We start from the raw sequence: 23,096 nt of genomic DNA, 5'->3' as shown, positions 1-23,096 counted from the left end.
ATTCTGTCATGTTTTGATGATATTTTTGATCTGTTTTCACATGCAGACCAGCTGTTCTTTGAGCCTGACCCAGTAGGCCTTGTGATGGGGGTGCAAGTTCAGGATCTGGTGAAAGTCTTTGATGGAAGCTCTCGTCCAGCTGTCAACTGCCTCAACATTAATTTCTACGAGGGGCAGATCACATCCTTCCTGGGGCACAATGGGGCTGGAAAAACCACGACAATGTAAACTGAAATGAGATTTAAAATTAAAATCTTGCATTTGTTGTGGAAATACACTGATTTTTAAAAAAACACACTCTGAAAAAATGTAAAGGGAATTCATGCAGTCTATCTTAGCGGCAATGATTCAGCAACATTTCAGATTTGAATGGCTTTCACAGAAGCCTCTATGCATTTTGGAAGCTCGATGCAAGGATATTTCATTAAAACTTGACGATCATATCCTATTCATGTCTTTAAAAATGATCTATTCAGAACTTTCTCTTTGGTTTAGATTCAAACCGAATTTTGATAGCTACTTAAAGGTTGGTAACGCCTGTTTATGATGCTCTGTTTCTGGTTTTTGTAGGTCCATCCTGACCGGGCTCTATCCTCCCACATCTGGCACAGCCTATATTAATGGGAGAGACATTAGAACTGACATAGACATTATCCGCACGTCAATGGGGATGTGTCCTCAACACAACATCCTCTTTAACCAGTAAGTTCCATTTTAGGTAATTTAATCACCTAAAAAAAACAACAAAAATATTAATAATTTTTAAGTTATTCAATCATTCAAAATCAGCCTTCTTACAGAAATGTCTTACTTACTGCTGCTGTGTTTTGTACCAGTCTTACAGTAGAAGAGCACATCTTGTTCTATTCACTGCTGAAAGGTCGGACCCAGGCGGAGGCAGAAAGGGAGGTCGAGGACATGCTTGTGGACCTTGGGCTGCCACACAAGAGAGATGATGAGGCTCAGAACCTCTCAGGTCATTACTTGTTTCTCTTTGTGTGAGAGAGAAAGCAGGAGAAAAAAATCTCTTTTTAACATCTGTTCTATTCACATTAAAGGCGGCATGCAGAGGAAATTGTCAGTGGCTATGGCATTTGTCGGAGGGTCAAAGGTCGTCATCTTAGACGAGCCCACCTCAGGAGTGGACCCCTACTCCAGACGATCCATTTGGGACCTCTTACTGAAATACAGAACTGGTAAAAGCTGTCTGTAAAGTCACATTTAATGGTCTGGTCCACACTTTAACTCTCTCAGTCATTTTTTTATTGCCTTAACTTCATTTTGTAACTCTTAAAAGGTGTTTTTTATCCTCAAGTTGACTTTTCACTGTTCCAGAATTTACTGAAGAATGAAAGAAAATCTTTTGTAGCTTTACAGCTCTCCTGAGGCACTTGAATTTGTAGAGAACTGATCAAAAGGGGAAAATTCAGCTGGGTGGCTACAACAAAAGACTGAATTTTAGTCATAAAACCAATAAATTCTACATCCGCTGTAAAAGCACTCAAAAGCTTTGGTATCACAGACTACTTTGTTCATGTACAACAAGCCAAGATTTTGATAAAAGCTTGCTCCTTGTGCAGGCCGCACTGTGATCCTGTCCACTCATCACATGGATGAGGCCGACCTGCTGAGCGACCGCATCGCCATCATCTCCAAAGGGCAGCTGCACTGCTGTGGGTCCCCCCTATTCCTCAAAAACTGTTTTGGAGTTGGTTTCTATTTGACGCTTGTACGGAGGATAAAGGACCTCAGGAAGAAGGAGGTGAGGATGAACTTTTGTGCTTAATCAACCATCTGTAATGCTTCTCATCTGAGCAGGTTTCTGCACAGAAAACAAATCTGTTTCTACCACAGACATATGCAAGAGAATACGTGATTTTTCTCTGCTCACTTTTTAGTCAGAAAATCCTTTTTTTCCCTTCTTTTGCATTGTTCAAGGTGTTACTTTCTATTTCTGTCAGAATAACTGCGACTGTGCCTCAGACTGCTCGTGTTCCTGTTCCATCTGCACCAGATATAAAGATGAGTCTCAGAATCAGTTTCAGCATCTAGACAGAGTTTTGGATGGTAAGTGGATATCGTATAGCCCTTTAATCTTCCTCCTCATGAGCAACGCCTTAGGAGTTGGTTTGTTTTTGCGTCTGTCTATGTTCTCTTGTATTTCTGTTCCACTGAAGACAAAGTTTACATAAAATGTAGATTTTGGAAGACAGTTTTTGGAAAACGAAAGGATTTTGGCTCGCTCTTTCTTCTTCAAGGTATGTTTTGGAAAGTAGAACTCGGTTTTCAAGTTCAAGTTAAGTTTTGTTTTAGGGTAAGGATGAGGATAAGGGTGCGACTACCACACTACTGGAACAGGAACAACAATACTATTGACTAAGAGCAACATTAGAAGTAGCACATTTTAAAATTTGTGCACTGGGCTTAAAGCAAAGCCCCACTTTCTCAAAGACTCTCAAGACTCTTTCTCAAGACTCAGGACTCTGCATGGTTCAGCTATGGTTTTACCCCCTTTTACTTCTCAACCAGCAACCTACCCAGTACGTCAAGTCTTTCATTGTACCGTGGCTTAACATCCCATAGCTTTTCCCATTTAACACTAGAATAAATGTGACTCTTTTACACGTTTCATCTATTTATGCTAGCTCTGACTTATGTTATCATTAGCAGGCAACTGGGTTATCAAGTGCAGTATTTTACACTGGTTTCTATGCTCAGTAGTTTGAGGTATAAATTAACATACATATTACATTTAAAAAATATTTTATAGAAAAAGTCATGCAGTCACATGTACTTGGCTTTTATTTGATGTAAATCCATTGAAAATTGCCTTTTAACAATGACAATGACCATGGGCCAATCAGCTAAACTGATAAAAACCAGATCCACAAAGTCCAACTATCAAAACAATGTTGAACTGTTAGCCATAAAGTAACTGGTGCTGATATTATCATATGTGTGTTATTAACTCAATATCTGTATCTATGACTGGAGTCATATAAGTGATGCTTAATGAATGTGGACAGTATTAATATTACTATAACAAATCTGCCCAAAATACTGTCTTCAACAAATTTAATTATATGTAGGTTTCAATGTAATTTTGTTACATGAGAACAATGAAAAATGTTAAATTTAACAGAATCTGGTAAAATGAAGTTTACTTGATTGGTATGCATTAATTACTTAAATAAATCAGCCTTTGATTTTATGTCTTTCATTTGCATTTTATTCAAAATTATTGCTTTATGTTTACTGAGAGTGAAGAAGAGTTTTATTTCAAGACTCTGGTCTTGCGGTGTTGTTATATAAGAAACAAAGCCAAAGGCAATTCAGATAATAGATGTTTGAACTGTCTGTATCTGATTATAATTATAATCCTGGCAACAATGGAGTCATCAGTATTCATATGACTTACATACACTCACTCACTTTGTTAGGCATACCTGGCTAGTACTGGGAAGGAAGGGGTTGGTCCATATTGACATAATAGCATCACACAGTTGCAGTAGATTTACTGGTTGCACATCTATAATGTGTCTCATTCCACCAAATCCCAAAGGTGCTCTACTGGTTTGAGCTCTGGTGGCTGTGGAGGTCATGTGAGTACAGCTGGAGATGATCTGAGCTTTGTGACATGGTCAGCAACAATGCTCGAGTAGGCTATGGTGCCACAATCATTTTTATTTGGACAAGTTTGTGCACACAGACAAGGAATTTCACTTTGCTCTCTTTATGATATTGTTAAATAGGCAGTAACTAATTATGTAACTTAGTACTAAAAGGGTTCCAAAGTGTGTCAAGAAAATATCCCCACACCATTACATCACCAGCAGCGTCTGAACCACTGGCACAAAGCATGCTTTCATATCGCTTGACTGGCAGCAGAAGTTGAGACTCATCAAACCTACAGCATTTTTCCAATATTTTAGTGTCTAACTTTGGTGAGTCCATGCAAATTGCATCCTCAATATCCCGTTCTTGATAGGACTGGTAGTCACTGGTCTTCTGTAGCTGTAGCTCAGCAGGTTCAAGCTGTTCTGCATCCTGCAGAGATTTTCTTCTACCTTGGTTGTAACAAGTGTTTATTTGATTGACTGTTATCTTCCTTCAGCTTAAAGCAGTCTGACCATTTCCCGGCTGATGTCTGAAAAAAAGGCATTTTCACACAGAGAACTGCTGTTCACTGGATATTTTCTCTTTTTCTGATCATCCTCTGTAAATCCTTGAGATGGTTGTGCAGGAAAATCCCAGTAGATCAGCAGTGTCTCAGATTCTGTCTCAGAGCAGCTTGTCTGGCACAAACAATGATGCCACAATCACAGTCACTTAAATCACATTTCTTCCCCCTTTTGATGCTTGGTTTGCACTCTAGAAGGTCGTCTCAACCATGTCTGTATGCTAATTATATATGCTTAAATGCACTACTGGCATTTCTATTAATACGTAGTTGAACAGGTGTAAATAATACATGTATAGTACAGTGAAACTCCTGGTGCATAGCATCACCCTTTTACAATAGAGCCCTCCCTAATTAAAATGTAAAAAATTATAATAATAATAATGATATAATATGATAATAATAATAATAGTCTTTTCTTTTGAATCTGGCCACAAAGTCTGTGCTCTTTTACTGGTGGAAGAAGCTGTTCTTTATGTAAGTGGGCGCCCTCACAAGTGTAGCAGAGAAAATGCACGTGTGTGTGTGCAACCTGCTGAGTTGTTTATATGTTTCAGTGTGCACTTGTTGAAATTTGCATCACTGACCCACTTATCAAAGTTGTAAAACAGAACATAAACTGACAATTTTTTTTTCACATTCCCAATTTAATGGTCATATTGACCCATGAGCTTGTTATTACTGTTCTGCCTGAGGACACGTACTTAAAATGCAACCCCGTGAAGCTGGTGAAGTATAAATTTGCTTATGCGTTTTAGTGCTTGAACAAAATTGTTTGTTTTTTGGGTTGTGTTTTTTTTTTCTCAAGCAGTTTTTGTTCCTTTGTCCTTGTGTTGGTTTCTGCTATTTTGGGAACACTTTGCTCTTAAGTAGCTCATTTATATGTGAATTTCTGTCCTCTTTCCAGGGGATGTAGACAGCATCACAAGTCTTATCCACCACCATGTCCCTGAGGCCAAGCTGATTGAGATGATTGGACAGGAGTTGACCTATTTGCTCCCCAGTAAAGGGTTTAAACATCGGGCCTATGCTAGCCTGTTTAGGGAGCTGGAGGAGACACTTGCTGATATGGGTCTAAGCAGCTTTGGCATCTCTGATACATCACTAGAGGAGGTACAGATGTCTGTTGTTTGTTGATACTGTGGATAGCATAGTTAAGAGTCTTCAGAATATATATTTATATTTAATCTTGGAAAGTTTGACTTTTAGTAAACCCTGTTTGAAAATTCTGATAAGCCAAATAAAGAGCCAGACATTGTAAGAGAAGTGGTTGTTTTGCCCTTATTAGTACTTTTAAAAGCTCTGAAAAGGTCAACATTTGTTTTCATTGGATAAATTAGAAAAATGGTGTACTTTTAAACATTACATGCTTCTGCAGCATTTTAACTATATTACTACATCTGTAAAGTTTTTTTTAAAGATCAAGTGCTATAAGATTTCAGCTAATGTCTTTATTAGACTTGGATCCTGCATCTCTTTCTTCCTTCTCTTTTCTGCTGTTGCTTTCTACCTGCACACAGTTCTAGTGATGTGTTAATTGAACATTTAAAAAGAAAAAAAAAGGTACAATATATTGAGAACGTAAAGGATGAACTTATATTAAATGAATGAAAAGTTTTGAAAGTTAAGGAAGTTCTTTTTCTCTCTCTGCAGATATTCATAAAGGTCACTGCAGACGGAGAAGCTGCGAATAATGCCACCACTCCTGGTAAATACCACCACTGATATTCTCCATGGCCTTTTGCTGGAATTGAATTTCTGACCCTTTGCCCAGTCTCTCTAACGTGTTGTTAATCCATTTGCCTCACACCTGTTTTTATTAGGCTGTTAGTGTTGCGTATCCTGGAAGTAGATTATACAACTGTGACTTCAAAAGCAGCCAAAGTACTTGTTTAGATTTCACGTGTGGTGTGGTGCTTCATTTGTCTTTTTTTTTTAACCCTCTAGTTTGTGTGTATATGTGTGTGTTTTTTGTTTCACTTATGTGTCCTACCTCTAGAACAGTGGATGTTACAAGGGAGAAAAAATGGCTGCAAAGTTGGCATAGAGGGAGATGAAGGTCAGAGTGTTAAGAGCCATTAGACTGAACTCTGGCAATATAAATGCTGTTTTTTGTCACTGGACCTGGGCCAATCAGATCTTTTTTTTCTTTCATCGATTAAATATTTTATTCCTAACTTTTTATGTGGGACTTTTCACATAAGGACAGTTATTTATAACACTGTGAAAGGCATTTATCCCAACCAGGGAAGCAAGTACCCCAGGGAGTACCTAGGGGTAGCTAGGGGTACTATAACCATTAATTAAAGAAGTGACCTCAAAAAGTTAGGTTATGGGTAAGCAGTAAAAATAATAGCCAAAGGGAATGCATACATGATTAAAATGTAAAAGTGACTGGGTACTTTAGTCAACACTGAAAATTTCGTACATATTATCTATGAGTTGAATTCATAGACCCAGAAAGATATCTGGATCCATTTCAGTTTATATTTTCTTGAGAACAGCAGTTTTTCTTTTTTCCAAGTGCACATATATGTTGGAGTATAAGTCTAGTTCTGCTAGCAACCGGACCAATCAAACTAATTACATGACCTCTTTGGGAGGTGTAGAAAAATTGTAAATTGCAGAAATAAATTCATATTTCATTTGATGTACAAAGACGTGTTTATGAGGTTTTAGTCCACCTGACTTGATAACCCTGAGGTATATCAAATTAGAAAATGATAAAAACTGTGATACACTGCTGTTAAATTATTTGTCCCATTTCTGATTCTTATTTTACGTCATATTTGTCACAGTTAAATATTTCAGACCATTGAACAATTTTTAATATAAAGATAACCCAATTAAATACGAAATGCAGTTTTTAAATGATGATTTTATGTATTAAGGGAAATAAACTATCCAAACCTACCTAGCCCTATGTGAAAAAATAATTGTCCCCTGACCTAATATCTGGTTGTGTCACCCTTGGCAGCACAAACTGCATTTAAGTGTTTGCAGTAACTGGCAGTGAGTCTTTCACATCACTGTGGAGGAATTTTGGCCTGCACTTTGATGCAGAACTGTTTGAATTCATCTCATTGGAATGGTTTTGAGCATCAACTTTAAGATTATGCAAAGAAGCTCAATCAAATTTACATATGGAGAATACCTTTATTTTTATTAGCTGAACCATTCAAAGATGGATTTGCTGGTGCTTTTTTGGATCATTGTCCTTCTGCACAACTGACATGTGCTTCAACCTCAGGGGACAAACTGATGGCCATACAGTCTACTTAAACATTTCCTTGTAGAGAGCATAAGTCATGGTTTCATCAATTATGGCAGGTCATCCAAGTCCTGAAGTAGCAAAGCTACCATGAAAACCTTCCAAAAAGGTCAGCTTTTCTCTGGTCTGTCCACAGAATATTTCCCAAAACGCTTGTAGATCATCAAGATGTTTTTTGGCAAATGTTAGATCAGCCGTTTTGTTCTTTTTTGGTCAGAAGTGGTTTTCACGCTGCAGCTTTTCAGTAGATGCCATTTTGCCCAGTCTCATTCTTATTGTTAAATCATGAACTCTGAAACAAGTGAGGCCTGAGGTTCTTGCAATTATTTTGGTAGGCTGGCCACTCCTGGGAAAGTGCACCACAGTTCACTCCATTTGCACATAATGGTGCTCACTGTGGCTCACTGGTGTCCCAGTTGTGTTGTTTTTTAAAATCTTTCAACCCACTTCACTTTGTCAAGTGTATTCTTGATTCAACAAGAAATCAATAATTGATCATTTATTATTTACTCTTTGTCTGATATTAAAATTAGTTTGATCATTTGAAACGTCTAAGTGTGACAAGTATGCAAAAAAGTACTATTCGAGCTCAGAAAATGTTTTCTGTGACCATTTAAATCCTTTTGCGTTAAGCCTCACTTAGTTTGAATGGCCCAGGTACAGGCTGCTTAGTTTTTACAGTAAAAAAAGGCCTTAGTTAGAATTTAGTGTCTGTTTTTGCTTCTTATATGCTCTTTTCTAGCTATAGTGCTGCATCAGATTCATATATTTACTCGCATTCATGCATTTGTGGTGTTCAGAAAATATATTCATAATCCTCAGAATACTTTAGGTGCCTTGCTCAGTGGATTTTAGCAGTAACACTCATTCACAGCCTGTTCCCACATGCAGATTATGCTGTTCATCTAAAATGCTTTGTTTTCTGTAGATATGGTTTTAGTGCTGCTTACTGTTTTCTTGTTGAACACAGAACATAATGGAGTGAACCCCACCAACCAGTCATCGGACAGCAGTGCAGGAAAGGGCTCCAGGCAGGTGAAAGGTGGATTTCTGATCTTGAAACAGTTCCATGCTCTGCTGGTAAAGAGGTTCCACCATGCCACACGAAGCCAGAAAGACTTTTTGGCACAGGTACAGGATCTCATAAACATGGGAATGACGTGATGAGTGAAATTTCTTTGTGGTTGCGTTGTGTGAAGCATTTAAACTGAATAGACTGGTGTGAGTTTCTTGAGAGACCCATTTGAATGAATTTGACGGTTTTAACAGATACAATGTGTTTATTGAGAACATTTTTTGAGCCAGATTTGTTTGGATGCATCTGCAAAAGTGTCTGCTTATTTTGCAAAACATTTGCAAAATAATAACTGTTGTTATTATACTTGTGACTGTCTGATTCCAGATCGTCCTTCCTGCCAGTTTTGTCTTGATAGCACTGATCTTCACCATGATTGTCCCTCCTTTTGGAGAATATCCCAGTCTCACTCTGAGCCCCTGGATGTACGGACAGCAGTTCACCTTCTTCAGGTGTGAAGGCTTTAGATAAATCTTTCAGTTACATGTTGGATGATAGATATTTGCTTTTTTCTCCAATTTAATTTTCTTCCTTGTATTTTTTCATCACTGTATTAGCAATGAGAGGCCATATGACCCCAAAATGAAACACTTTATAGAGCGCTTGCTAAAGCCACCAGGCCTGGGCACGCGATGCATGGAAGGAGAGCCCCTAGGGTGAGCATTATGACTAGAGATAACAACACTCCTTCTGCTACATCTTAGAGCACTGATGCCTATTTTCTTAGGGCTCATACCATGCCAGGAAACGATATAGTCAAACAAACATCTTTATACTGTATCCATATGTATTTTTTTAATAGAAGCAAATCTGCAGAATCTGTATCTGGAATAACATTAAACTCATTTAAAAAATAATATTCAAATTTGTTGTCAAATACTTTAATTTTAAGCTTCATACTTCCGTTTTGACTTATTAATCCAAAAGACTCAAAATCATAACAGTCAGCTCCAAGAAGTTTGGAAGGGAAAAAAAAGCAAAAGCAGTAAGAACAGAACTTTTTTTTTCAGTACAATGACAAGTAGCATTATACAGGGGAGTCCCGAATAAAGGTGGGAGGTAGTGACTAGACCACTCAATCTCTAGATGCTGCTGGCGTTGAAACAGAGTGAACAGATGGCTGATGGAGACTTCGGATGAGACTCCAAGGACAGTCCGAATGAGCTGGGTGTGGGGAGGAGGAGGGATGAAAGGCACAGTGAGATATTACAATGAATTTGAAAAGCAGGAAAGGTTTGCAGAGCATAAGTAAAGTGAAAAAGAGCTGCAAAATTAAAATTTAGAATTTTGACAAAAATGAAATAATGAAGAATTTAGGGCAGCAAAAAAAAAAAAAAACCCTTATTGAACTCTTGCTTAAACTTCATTTAAATGGAGAACTGCAAAAAGCAAAAAAAGCATCATTAAAAAGAATAATCCAATGGCTGAATTATATACAGTGTATGGTTAAAACTACAACTAAGTATATACAGCACATAGATAGTAGCTTTACCACATGAGTGATTTTACCTTTGCAGTTTAATTTCTTCATTCCTCTCCCTCCAGAGTTCCCTGCAGTAACAGGACCCCAGAGTGGGATTATCCTGATGTCTCCCCAGCGGTTAGCAACATCTTACAAAGTCCTGCATGGAACCAGAGAAACCCATCACCTTCCTGCCAGTGCAGCACAAGTAACAAACTGACCATGATGCCCATCTGTCCAGATGGTGCAGGAGGTCTGCCCCCTCGCCAGCGACTGGAGCCAACGGGAGACACAATGCTGGATCTGACTGACAGGAACATCTCTGACTACTTGGTCAAAACCTACCCCAGCCTTATTAGAACTAGGTCAGTTTGAATGTAGTTGTAAGCTGTACTCAAAAGGTAAAACCAGGTGGATTTAAAAAAGAAATACAAGTGTGTTAAAAGCCCTCACAGAGCCTGAAAATATGTATAAAAGGAAATTAAAAGGAGAAAAGGTTTAAGGCAAAAGAAAAAACAAAGAGCTAAAAAAAGAAAGGCAAACAGCAAATAGTAATGATCATTCTCCTTAATGAAAACTACATTTCTTTTCACAGTTTGAAGAGCAAGTACTGGGTGAATGAACAAAGGTAACAATTTTATTTCTTTGTTCAATGTTTTTTTTCCCCATTTTTGTTTTGTCGTTTGTTACAACGACACAGCGATGTGTTAAAGACACGCTGATGTGAGGAACTGTGATGTGAGTGGAAATCTTCTATCCTCAGATATGGAGGTTTGTCAGTTGGAGGGCAACTCCCCATCCTGGATGTGGACCCTAAAGACATCCGGAACGTTTTTCATCAGCTGGGACGGATGTTCAACATCACTGGGGTGATTATTCTTGTGTTATGATTTACAGATCGAGTATGAAAGTTTGAAATAAGTCAATAAAAATTAATAATATTGAACTGATGTCTGCAGGGTTACTATAGCAGACTTGCCCTGAGGGACATTGGCACTTTCTTACGATATATGGAAAGTGAATTCAATATAAAGGTAGGTGTGCAGCTTGATAGAAGAGTGGGTTTTTCCACAAATAGCAAAGTGGCAGAAATTACTGTAAACACAAGCAGTTTGACAGTCTAATACTTTGCTTCTGTTTTACAAACCTTTCACTTTCTGACTTTCTGTCATGTCATTGATTGATTCCTGTAAGGTAGTTTAAATGTTTTCCACTTGTAAATTTATTCTGAAGACTACATTTGCAGATCCTCTATGTCATATAACAGGCTGATCAAACAGTTGCGAGATGTGCTCAATTAGTTCTGTTCTTCTCTGCCAGGTGTGGTATAATAACAAAGGCTGGCACGCCATGGTGGCCTTCATCAATGTGGCTAATAATGCTATTCTGCGAGCCTTCCTACCCACAAATGCCAACCCTGTTGAGTTCGGGATCACTGCCATCAACCACCCACTAAACCTCACTAAAGAGCAGCTTTCTGAAGTCACTGTGTGAGTAATAACTGTAGTTTTTTTTTTTTTTTTTTTTAGCTGTGCTTAAATGTATGTGTTTGTGCAGTCTGTAAATCAACCATAGACTGTATAAAAGATGGACATAGGTAGAAATCTGTGGGGAAGTGCCTTAAACCTATAATCTTTTCTAATGATCCACAAAGTGAAATGCAAAAAGAAGACTGATTGCCTATATATGACCAGCACATACAGCATATTATTATAGATACCATATTTAATGACCCAGCTTTTCACTTGATTTACTACTTCCTAGTGACTATAAACATTTTCCTGGTGGCTTTACTGTCTCAGTTTCTTATTTATCAAATTTGATTTTCATTTGATAAATTATGATGCCATTTAATTTAGTCACATTAGTGTAAATTGGACGTTAAACCAGGATGTGATTAGGGACAGCCTCCGTCAAATTCACTTCTTACTCATCACGTCTTGTTTCAGCATGCTGAAAGCCAACATGCTCAAGTCCATATTTTCAGAATAGGACTTCAAAAACCACACGTGATTTTAAATCCACCTTTTCCGTATAGTCTTTGAAGTCCAGCATTCAGGTGTTGTGATAGACACTGCAAAAATGCATATGTACAGACCATTGTTATGTCATTTTGGGACCTGTTTCTCTTATTATGAGAAGAAACTGAACAATCCGAACCTAAATGTGCAAGTTACTGTCTGTGTTTCTTATGTTAAGCTGTGAAGTATCACACCATTTGGATTTAGCTTAGTATACATGCGCCGTCTTTTCTGTAGGTGTCGCATATCTAGTTAGTTCAAGTACTGAGCAGAGGTTTTAAGCCACCCTTCATTTCTTTATATTTTGCTTCCAATGAGCCAGAATTTCTTCGTTCTGAAGCTTTCTGACAGCCTTTGAAAGATTTTCTTTTTCAATCATTTTCAATTCAGACTTTGTAACTGACCATTTTCAGAGGAATCTTTTTTTAACCACTTAACACTGACTTATGAAACAGTAAATTATCAAAAATGCACCTAATTCAAGGGATGAAGGAATATTGTTGTGTTTACACATAACAGACAAATTGGCAAAGAACCAATTTTAAATTGTATCTTTTAGCACTTTGTTACTAGCAGCCTGTCACAAAAAACACATCATTTGTTCCCATTTCTTTAGTTCAATCTGTAAAAATGCCAAAGAAAACAGAGTTTCACAGACATGAAAACGTATTGTTGCACCAAGAAGTTGAATCCCGAAGATCTGTTAGCTGAAACCACAGCATGTCTCACATGATGTGCAGTGTGTCTAAAAAAAAGAGAAAAGAAGAGAAAACTGGTGGACAGAAGAAGAAGTGGCAGGTCTATAAAACTATCTACAACAGATGAACAGTATGTGATAATTATGTCCTTAAGAGTTATGAAAAAATCCAGCAAAGACCTGACACAGGACCTAAGAGACACATCTGGCCTATCTGTCTGATCCAATAAATTGTTGCACCTATTTCCCATTTTTATTTATATTTTCTAAAATATAAAGAAATGTGGTGTGGCTCAAGAGTTTGGCACAGTACTGTAAAGATATGTTTATGGCCAAAAATTGCTTTTATTTTTAATTATCTCATTATTAATTCTGAGAAAACGTAAAGCCTCAAACCATTTGTGACTTAGCATGGATTCAGCATTGTTTTTAGTCTCTTAATAACAAACCCCAGAATATACAGAACTGACTTCATCTGCTTCCTCCATCAGGCTGACCACTTCAGTCGATGCCGTGGTGGCAATCTGTGTTATTTTCGCCATGTCCTTCATCCCTGCTAGCTTCGTCCTCTACCTCATACAGGAGCGCGTGACCAAAGCCAAGCACCTGCAGTTCGTCAGTGGGGTCAGCCCTGTAGTTTACTGGGTGACCAACTTCTTTTGGGACATGGTAAGTGAAGCTAGACTGGCTTTAGTGAAATATAATAACTCTATGTTAATATATCCAATATCAGAGTTATTTTTCATAATATTGGATTTCTGTCTTCTTACTCACTCTTCATGTTTATCTAGATGAACTACACTCTCAGCTCTGCGATGGTAGTTGGCATTTTCATGGCTTTTGACAAAAAGTGTTACACATCACCATCCAACCTGCCAGCACTAATAGCACTCCTTTTGCTCTATGGGTAAGCTGTTGTTTACTTTAATTTGGTTCAGTTTTGTTGTTCTGTTGCTATGGTGTAACAAGACAGTAACTGAATAACTAAATAATTGACAACAAGTTAAAAGAAAAGTTAAAATTAAAAGTACAAACACAGAAGAGAATATTTTTAATTTAGAATTTTTTAAAATATGTTGGTTTTTGTCTTTTAATCTCTTGCCTTTAGGTGGTCAGTGACACCCATGATGTATCCCTTGTCCTACATATTCAACATCCCGAGTACAGCATATGTGTCTCTGTCCTGCATCAACCTGTTCATAGGCATCAACAGCAGTGCCATCACTTTCATCCTGGAGCTGTTTGAAAACAATCGGGTATGTACTGATTAAAAATCATGTAGTCTTCTAACCTTTCACTGCACTTAATGCTTATTTGAATTAATCATTACATCTTACATTATGTTTTGCATTTGCACAGTTATACTCACATTCCAGTTCAGCGTCACCAGTAACTACAGGTTAACATTTTCTGTGCTATTACCGTTGGAATGAAGCAGCCCATGCTGTTTGCCACAGCTGAATCACATACATTTATAAAACATTACAAATGTTTTACAATAGCGACAGAACATTTGAAAGCAAACAATATAATTTTTCTGAAATAAACTGAATAATTCATGAAAAGTTAATATATGGTGGTTTGATGAAGTAGCAAAACAGGATTCTGAATGAAGATAGGAAACAGGACGAGACCTGTAAAGTCTAGACACTGGAAGATGAGGTGGACGAGACGGCAGGTGATGGTTTGATTGGGGATCAAAGACTGAGTTTGAAAATTGGAAGTAAGATTGGATTGGAATTCTTCAGTGGGAAAGAAGATAAATAGAAGAGCAAGAACAGACCAACATATGAATGCAGACAGACATGAGAACACAAATGTTCCTTTTCAAACTCACACAAAAGCTTTTTCATAAAACAATACAGTGATAAAACTGTCACCAAACAGTATTTTGTAACAGTGACTGTTTATATTCTAAAATATTATAATATAGCAATGTTATGGTGTCATAATATCATATTATTATATGTATTTTAATATCACTGAGTGAATATTATGGCCATTTTATTCTTGCTCCCTGCTGGCTGAATGAATAAAATATGTTTTTTAAACACATTTTTTGAATACATGGCTGCTCCCAAAGGATTTGAACACATGGCAGCTGATGTTTACCAGCAGGGACAGAATGATCAGAATTAGGATTAGAGTCAGGGGAGTGCTGTTGGAGAGTATATGGCTTTTTAGCACCATAGCAGGAAAGCACAGGTGTTACTCATGACATTAGGTGCAGATCTATACTAAGTCAGGACAATGTGACAGTTAGCTGGCATGCAGAGCACTAGAAGCCTTACACTGAAGCAGTTAAGTGGAATTGTCTTTTATAAAACAGCTATATAGTAGGTGCTTACACAAAAGCTGATCAGTTGTTTGGCACAGCTGGGGAAGCATGAGGGAAGTTAAGCTGCTGGTCTGCAGGGCAGGGGATAACTAATAACTGCAGGGCTTTTAGACTCCTGATTGACAGTTTGGTGTGAACATGTAAGTCGACCACAACAACTGCCAACACCTATGCTGGCAAGTGGAAAATAAAGGAAAAAGAAAAGCAGAAGGAAACTGAAGTTGGAGGGAAAGGGCAGACATGTGCAGGTGTACTCTCATCGTGACAGGTGACTGCCTGCTCACAAAAATGGAGATTGTCCTTCCCTCCAGATGGTTCTGTCCAATGCACATCTGTACACAGCTTCTCTCATGACATATGAGTCATGAGAGAACCTGAAGGTCAAGTGGGCTATATTTTTGTTGCATGATATTTCCAAGGATTTCAGAGAGTTTGTGCATTTCTATGGTGAAAAAACTGTTTGCTTTATACATGAATACATATAAAAACCCATAAAAAAAAAAATCATTGCTATATTTTAGACTTATCTGTGTAGGCAAAGCAAGACATAAAAATGATCACTGGAAAGAAAGAGGTTTTATTTCAGCTGAAAGAAAGTATTATTTTCTTAATTTCTAGAGTCTTGTTCTTTGGGAGAAAAATGGGAAACAGCTGAGGAAGGCTGTTCTTATATCAATTGTGCAATTAACATAAGAAAAGACATCTGCTCCAGTGTCAAGCATGACTGGGTGGTGGGTCTACTTTGAAGAAAATTTCAGCAACTTTTTAAAGTTTAACAAGGAGAAACTAAGTTTAGACCAATTTGATTTGGGAGCCCCTGGTTATGTCTCCCAAGTTAAATTGGTCCAGGCGCAGACCTGGCAATTCAGACAAACCCTAGAAAGACAAGAAAACCTCACCTGGACTATGGATACCAGAACCTCGCCCTGCAACCAGGCCTGGAAGAGTGGCAGCCAGACCTTAGCTTGTGGACCTTGTTGGGCCTTCTTTGTACCCCATCTGTGGATTCCACTGTTTAGAAGTGCACTTGAAACCAGGATAGATGATCAGTTTTTTAATCATCAATCTCTGGCTATATGTTGTGTGAACTTGGGTGAAAAGAGGGTGAAATGTCAGCTGATTATCACTTAGCGGTGAATTGGATTAGGTGCTGTGGGAGAAACCAAACAAGCCTGATGTACCCAAAAGAATAGTGACCAATGCATATCGGGTATGACAGGACAATGTTCTGTTGAGGTGACTGCATGGGACTGTAAGGTAGTTTGGGTCTGTCGTGCCAGCTCCATCTTGCATTGGGTTGGTTTGGAGCCAAGTGTGAAGCACCTGTGATGGAAATTAGCACCTTCAAGTATGAAGCAATGGTCCTCATCTGGTTGAAGTGGTTTGTAAATCTGACTAGGATGCCTCCTAGATGAGGTGTTTTGGGAGGAGACCCTAGAGTAGACACAGGTCATGGTAGAGAGATGTCTCTTGGCTAGCTTGAAAAGCTGGTGGAGATGACTGAGAAGAGGGAGGCCTGGACAGTTCTGCTTGGACTGCTGCTCCCATGACCTGGATAAGTGGATGGTTATATTTTAGGTGCTCAACTTTCCCTCAAAACCAAAGTAGAATATTTGCATTTCCTGGTCATTTATATGAGCTGTTCATTCTTAGAACATCTGACGCATTTCAAATGCAATTATGTGATATATTCTGCATAATACAGCTGATAAATCTAGGCTAGTATTGCTATCCCATACCGTTAAATCATTTAGTATTATATCTACATGGTTTTTATATTTAGATGTTTGAGGCAACTTAAACTTAATGTGTATATGTGTGTTTTTGTGGTGCCAGTCTTTGCTCGTGTTCAATGAGGGGCTGAAGAAAGTCCTGCTGGTGTTCCCTCACTTCTGCCTGGGACGGGGGCTGATAGACATGGCCATGAACCAGGCTGTTACTGATGTGTATGCCCGGTTTGGTATGTACTGTGTACCTATCCATCATTTTAGCTGATAAAGTTCCATACTTTGGACAATTTTCGATGAAAATATTCAAGCAAATTTTTACTAAATTGCTAATTTGGGTTCTCGTAGTTTCTAGTAGTTTGTACTTTTAATACCACGCTGTAGATCTTTTAGGCTAGACTAAGTGTAGTGTTGTAAAAATCTGTACTGTCTGCATAAAGTATCCCTTCATCACTAAAAATTGTGGTAAATTTTGAGTTTGGACCTCGTCTGTTTCCAGGTGAAGATTACACATTGGACCCTTTCCGATGGGACTTTGTGGGAAAAAACATTGCTTTCATGGCAGTGGAAGGCTTTGTTTATTTTATTCTTAATCTTCTGATCCAGTACAGATTCTTCCTGGACCATTGGTAAGAACACAGCTAAAAGCACACTAGCTTAAAATTTAAATAAACAACAGTAACTTAACCATAGGGTTAGAATTTAGAACAGAGGAGCTTTTTTGCACTACAAACTTCAGTGCTGATGATTTTTTTCCAAACCTCCCAGGTTGTCAGACTACAAGCAGAGTCCTGCACAAGATGAGGATGATGATGTCGCAGCAGAGAGGCAGAGGATTTACGATGGAGGGAGCAAGGCTGACATTCTGCAGATCAGGGACCTCTCTAAGGTATACATTTTAATCAAACGACTAATTTCATATTTATTGTGATATTTAATTGCACATTTTGGATTATAAGACTGTATGAAATAGAAGTTTCAAGGTTTCTTCCAGGCCAGTTTTGTTAAATTCATTTTCAGTTTCAGAATTAAATTTATTTCCAGACATCTTTTCATTTGTATTCACATCAGCATCCAGTTAAATGAAAAATTTAAAAAAAAGGGGAAGGCACTAAAGGTTAGTATTCGTGGGAACATTCAAAAAAAACTCCAGTGGGATAAGTACTGAATACAGAAAAGGTCGCCACACATTGGAATTACAGCTCCCTTTAATTTCATTAGCAATGTTTCTACCAGCTACAGGTCTCATCATGCAAGTACCTGAAAAAGAAATAAAAGTTGTGAAATTTAGATTATAATGCAAAACAGCCTGTAAATAACATAAGTAAATCCCTCTATGGAGACGTAGCAGGAAAGAAGCTGGGAGTTGTTTTGTTTTTGTTTGTGTCTCAAGTAACGCGAGAGTGCTTTCCTGATACCAGAATCATAGAACTTTTCTTAATAAATACTGGATAGCAAACTTAATGCAGTGCTAAAGATTAATTTAAATATTTTCCAAAAAATCCAGCACCCTTTTTAAACATAAATTCTTATTGTTCGAGTAGCACTACACAACTTAAATGTCTCCCTGCCTTCTCTGCACAGACGTATGTGGGCAGGAAGAGGGCAGCTGTGGACCGGATTTGTGTGGGAGTCCCTGCAGGAGAGGTAAAGTCACTGAGGACATTTATATTGAGACCTGCTACTCTTTTCTATTTGCTATAAGTTTTCTCTTTCTGCGTCTCTTCAAGTAAACTGACAAACTGATTTGGCATTAGAGCATTACAGCGGCATGGTAATGCGCCTCGCAGTGTGCAGTTCTATATTTATCTCTTCTAGTTAGTTTAATCAAGCTTGATCGAATATGATAGAATATGAGATTCATTCTCTATAAATGGGAGTTTATTTAAGTGCATTCATAAGCCTGTTTGCGTTTTTTCCTGTTAGTGCTTTGGTCTCTTGGGAGTAAATGGAGCTGGAAAGACGACAACCTTCAAAATGCTGACTGGTGACACTGATGTCACCTCTGGAGAGGCTTCTGTGGCTGGTTACAGGTACATAAAGTTGATTCAAAAAAATGGTCCCTGGATAATAGAACACAAAATCTGTTCAGGGTTGCATCAGATGGAATTCATTAGAAAAAAGGGAAAACTTTGCTCTTGGTTTATCCTGCACACAGTTCCAGATGAGCGAAAACCAGAAACAGTTCACTGAATAAGATAGTTTGAATACAGGAAGGTCAACCTGACATTACCTGTGTGTTAACACCATCAGACTATTAAACTCACCACTGTGATACTCTGATTTGGAAAAAAAATGCAGCCTAGGAGGGCTTGAATAACAATTAGACTTCAAAGTCTAAATTCTCATTTTGTCAAGGAGTTTCATGCCAGTTATTTGAAAATTCACAGTTTTCCCCTCAGAATACCTGCTCAGTTAAGTGGAAAATGTCTTTGAACAAAAATCTAGGGATTCAAAGAGTGTGAAGCACCGATGTGTCAAATGATAGTAATTGTTGTCTGACAAATATGGGCATTAAATTAAATGCACTTGACAAGAAGATTAGGTAAGCAATGTTTTCTGTTGAGAGGAATCAGCTTCTGAGCTTCTTCGGATAGCTTTCTTAAATAATCACTATAGATCTGTCCCTTCTGGAATTGACTGATGTTTTGTTATTCCTACCATGTTAGGTGCTCCGTCAGCCCACTGCACTGATTTGCATTGTTTGTCCTATTTTGTAGCATCTTGACAGAGATTCTGGATGTGCACCAGAACATGGGCTACTGCCCTCAGTTTGATGCCATCGATGAGCTTCTTACTGGCAGGGAACATCTCTACCTTTACGCTCGTCTCAGAGGGGTGCCCGAGTCAGAGATCCCCAGAGTGAGTTGGACTCCAGCTGCTTTACATATCGAACAGGCTAAGGATGTTTTTCACTCGGCTAATCCAGTGACACTTTAGTTCAGCAAAGCAGTAGAAATCTGCTTTGTTCATAATGGTTTTGTTCTCTTTTTTTGAATATTTGCCCATTCTTCTTTTCTGTACTAATTTTGTTCATATATTTTATGAAATCTATCGTAACAGGTGGGTTGTCCATTATAAAAGATCACTGTTTTGGATTCAAGTAGCCACTAAAGATGAATCTTTTTCCCCATCTAGGTTGCAGAGTGGGGCATTCAGAAGCTGGGTCTGTCAGAATATGCAGGCCGCTGTGCAGGGACTTACAGTGGAGGCAACAAACGCAAACTCTCCACAGCTATCGCAATGATTGGTTGCCCGGCCCTGGTGCTGCTGGTGAGTTAGCCAGTGACGAAAAGCTCATGAGCCCATTGTTTGGGTTTTTAAATTTTTATGCAGGGATTTATCAATGAAATGCTCTATGAATCCAGATGGGAAGCCATATGGGTTCAGTCAAGCCTGGCCTCGAATGTTTTATACACTGGCAAGCAACTGTGCAGATCAGTTCAAATTGGCATAAATCTGAGATCTTTGCCATATGCTGATAAAGAAAAGGTTTTGGTCTCTGTTTGCATGGAATTATGTGCTCGGAAATTCAAGTTGGCTGTTTCTGGCTCTGTGCGTTTAGGACGAACCCACGACAGGGATGGATCCCCACTCTCGACGCTTCCTGTGGAACGCCATCATGAGTGTGATTCAGGATGGCAGGGCCGTGGTGCTAACATCACACAGGTTCGCCTAATAATGAAATTAAAATCATCTGGACACATTTGCTGCACCAGCTGACCAAACGGTTAACTGTTGATGAAATCATGGCTACATTTGCATTCACTTGATTTCGCCACAGAGGTCTAGAAATGATGATGTATTGCTCATAAACATGAAACAGCAGCAGTAAAAATAAAGATGGATTATTGTTGTGTTTTTTACCAGCATGGAGGAGTGTGAGGCTCTGTGCACTCGACTGGCCATCATGGTCAATGGAACCTTCAAGTGTCTGGGTACCATTCAGCATCTCAAATACAAGTAAGACATATTTTGACTGTTACTATTTAAATATATAAGTGGTCATTTAGTCACAGTGGCAATTTCTAGCTAATATCAACTAATAAAGTCGCCTACTAATGATAAGAGCACATAGGGAAACATATTGAATGTTTTGATGCTGTGTTTCCTTCATTTAGATTTGGTGATGGCTACGTGGTCACGATGAAAATCAAGCCAGCTAAAGCAGGCTTGTCCCCAGAGCTGGAGCCTGTCGAGAGCTTTATGGAGACCAGTTTCCCTGGCTGCGTTCAGCGGGAGAAGCACTACAACACGCTGCAGTACGAGATCGCCTCATCCTCCCTAGCGAGGATATTTCAGCTGGTGGTGGCCAATAAAGACAGGCTCAGCATCGAAGACTACTCTGTTTCCCAGACAACACTGGATCAGGTTTGGATGACATACAACAATGAAAAATGACACTGTGTTAATAAAATGTAAGGCTATTTGTCCCATGACAAGGAGGCAATAACTGTCAGTTTCCTCCGGACATAATAACACGCTGCATTCATAGATGAAAATATTCAATCTTTAAGTTGCAATTTTTGTCATTTATAAAGAGTACATAAATAACTAAACATATTACGCATGTAATGGAGTTTTACCATGAACAGCTAGAACTTCTCTTATGAAAACATATTTCATATAATAGCATGGTTTATTTAAACATCATCTGTGTATACACATCTTCCCCTCCATAGGAGAGATTGTAGTTGTTGATACATATATTCATAATCTGCTAATAACTGCTGTTGTAACCCTGACATTTAAATATCACTTATGTATTGCTGGATATAAATAAATTCTGATTTAATCCTATGCATTATAATTTATCACTTGCATTAAAATGTTGGCGCACTTTCGGTTTTTCAGGTATTTGTCAACTTTGCTAAGCAACAGGCTGGAGAGGACGAGGAGTTAACGTTACACAGACGAACCGCAGGTGGAAGAAAAGACATCAAGATCTCACCGGTGAAGAGGAAAACATGAAAAAGTCATGCAAACGTAGAGGTGTTACTCCGCAGGGCAGTAATATACTGTAAAGTCACACACTGAAATTCAACAACTTTCAATGTTTTGCTAGCCAGCTGTTTTTTTTAGAGTAGAGGTGAATGTGACCAGCTTCCTGCCAAACTGACCTGTGGAAGAGTTCGCTTCTCGAACTACAGTCAAACTTGACAAGCTCTTGGCTGCAAGTGGAGATTCATCTTACATAACTTTTAAAAATCAATAATGTCTGACACATTGCTTTGACTTGACACTTTCTGAATTACTTTAAACATCAAGCTAAACAAAAGATTGAGTTTTTTCTGCTTAGACTGACTGGCTTGTATAAAAGTGTACATATTGTATGTTTAACGAATACACTAACACCCTGTTACGCATTATTTTTATTGTCTATTATAATGAACACCTGTCACTTTTATATATAATATTTAAATGAAGACTCATGCAATGTATTGTTGAACTGTCTAAATGCAAAACATGTTTACGATTGCTTCTGTTCTTGTCAGTATTTTTTTGATGTAATTTTATTACTTTTTTCTGCTGTCTTTTACATCTACGTGCTGCTTTGTCTCCTCGTGTCAGTACAAAATAGTACAATGTTTTCCTCTTGGAAAAAAAACGTATGAAGAAGCATATCAAGGCTGAAGAGGAAATCTATTTTGCAACTGACATCTGTTTAACATGCTTTCCACATGCTCTGTGCAGTCCCTTCTAGCTGATTTGCACTTCCATCAGTCACAAATAAAGGAGTTTCATGAGCTATATGTGAAGTGTGGTGTTATGTAAATGTGTAGTGCTGTATTTCCTATTAAATATTTCAGCCTTCCCGTGCTTCTTTCAAAGCTCCTTGGTGTTATGGTGGGATGCTCAAAAAGAGGAACTGAAAGGCTTTTCACATTGCTGACCTACAGCGACTCCACTGACCTCCATTCTAAAGCTAAAGAAGCAACTACACAGATCAGTTGAGTCAGTGGCTATGAGACAGCTTTGCATCGGGGGCCAAGGCGACACTGTGCTGAGTGGCTTGTCACAACCTGGATTTATCTGACACATAGTCCAATTACTGTTCTCCTTCAGCGAGTGGTGGTGTCATTGCCTCAGGCCGCCCACAAGTCTGAATTCCATTGGCTACCTCAAAGAAACAGAAGGATGATGGCACTGTGCAATTTCAAGGCTGCTAATGAATTCTCTGGTGGGGATCTGATGCTCACTCTCTGCCCATATGGTCATCTCGATGAGGCTGATGAGCATGAGTAGCACGCTGTGGGAGAGCAAACAAGTCATGCATCAACAGTGCGTCTGGAAGGTATTCACAGCACTTCACTTGTTCCACATT

General features: G+C 38.5%; 1 protein-coding gene across 1 annotated transcript in view; it reads left to right on the top strand.

Annotated features, from left to right (window-relative positions):
* The window catches only part of LOC100690840 (retinal-specific ATP-binding cassette transporter), a 45,256-nt gene extending 22,671 nt beyond the window's left edge, over window positions 1-22,585 (top strand). The window contains exons 20-50 of the mRNA XM_005476632.4: window positions 47-224; window positions 571-702; window positions 837-976; window positions 1,059-1,196; window positions 1,581-1,762; window positions 1,962-2,067; window positions 5,088-5,293; window positions 5,834-5,888; window positions 6,180-6,239; window positions 8,422-8,582; window positions 8,854-8,978; window positions 9,084-9,182; window positions 10,072-10,353; window positions 10,584-10,616; window positions 10,752-10,857; window positions 10,948-11,022; window positions 11,309-11,478; window positions 13,198-13,375; window positions 13,498-13,613; window positions 13,815-13,962; window positions 16,881-17,004; window positions 17,271-17,400; window positions 17,540-17,660; window positions 18,356-18,418; window positions 18,698-18,804; window positions 19,492-19,633; window positions 19,910-20,044; window positions 20,337-20,440; window positions 20,642-20,734; window positions 20,893-21,142; window positions 21,626-22,585. Of these exons, the coding sequence (XP_005476689.1) occupies window positions 47-224; window positions 571-702; window positions 837-976; window positions 1,059-1,196; window positions 1,581-1,762; window positions 1,962-2,067; window positions 5,088-5,293; window positions 5,834-5,888; window positions 6,180-6,239; window positions 8,422-8,582; window positions 8,854-8,978; window positions 9,084-9,182; window positions 10,072-10,353; window positions 10,584-10,616; window positions 10,752-10,857; window positions 10,948-11,022; window positions 11,309-11,478; window positions 13,198-13,375; window positions 13,498-13,613; window positions 13,815-13,962; window positions 16,881-17,004; window positions 17,271-17,400; window positions 17,540-17,660; window positions 18,356-18,418; window positions 18,698-18,804; window positions 19,492-19,633; window positions 19,910-20,044; window positions 20,337-20,440; window positions 20,642-20,734; window positions 20,893-21,142; window positions 21,626-21,742 (4,076 nt within the window). The 3' untranslated portion in view covers window positions 21,743-22,585. The remainder of the gene's footprint in view (window positions 1-46; window positions 225-570; window positions 703-836; window positions 977-1,058; window positions 1,197-1,580; window positions 1,763-1,961; window positions 2,068-5,087; window positions 5,294-5,833; window positions 5,889-6,179; window positions 6,240-8,421; window positions 8,583-8,853; window positions 8,979-9,083; window positions 9,183-10,071; window positions 10,354-10,583; window positions 10,617-10,751; window positions 10,858-10,947; window positions 11,023-11,308; window positions 11,479-13,197; window positions 13,376-13,497; window positions 13,614-13,814; window positions 13,963-16,880; window positions 17,005-17,270; window positions 17,401-17,539; window positions 17,661-18,355; window positions 18,419-18,697; window positions 18,805-19,491; window positions 19,634-19,909; window positions 20,045-20,336; window positions 20,441-20,641; window positions 20,735-20,892; window positions 21,143-21,625) is intronic.
* The last annotated feature ends 511 nt before the right edge of the window (window positions 22,586-23,096 follow it).

The sequence above is a fragment of the Oreochromis niloticus genome, linkage group LG18 (assembly GCF_001858045.2).
Source record: "Oreochromis niloticus isolate F11D_XX linkage group LG18, O_niloticus_UMD_NMBU, whole genome shotgun sequence".
NCBI classification, from domain to species: Eukaryota; Metazoa; Chordata; class Actinopteri; order Cichliformes; family Cichlidae; genus Oreochromis; species Oreochromis niloticus.
This window is presented reverse-complemented; position numbering and strand designations above follow the sequence as displayed.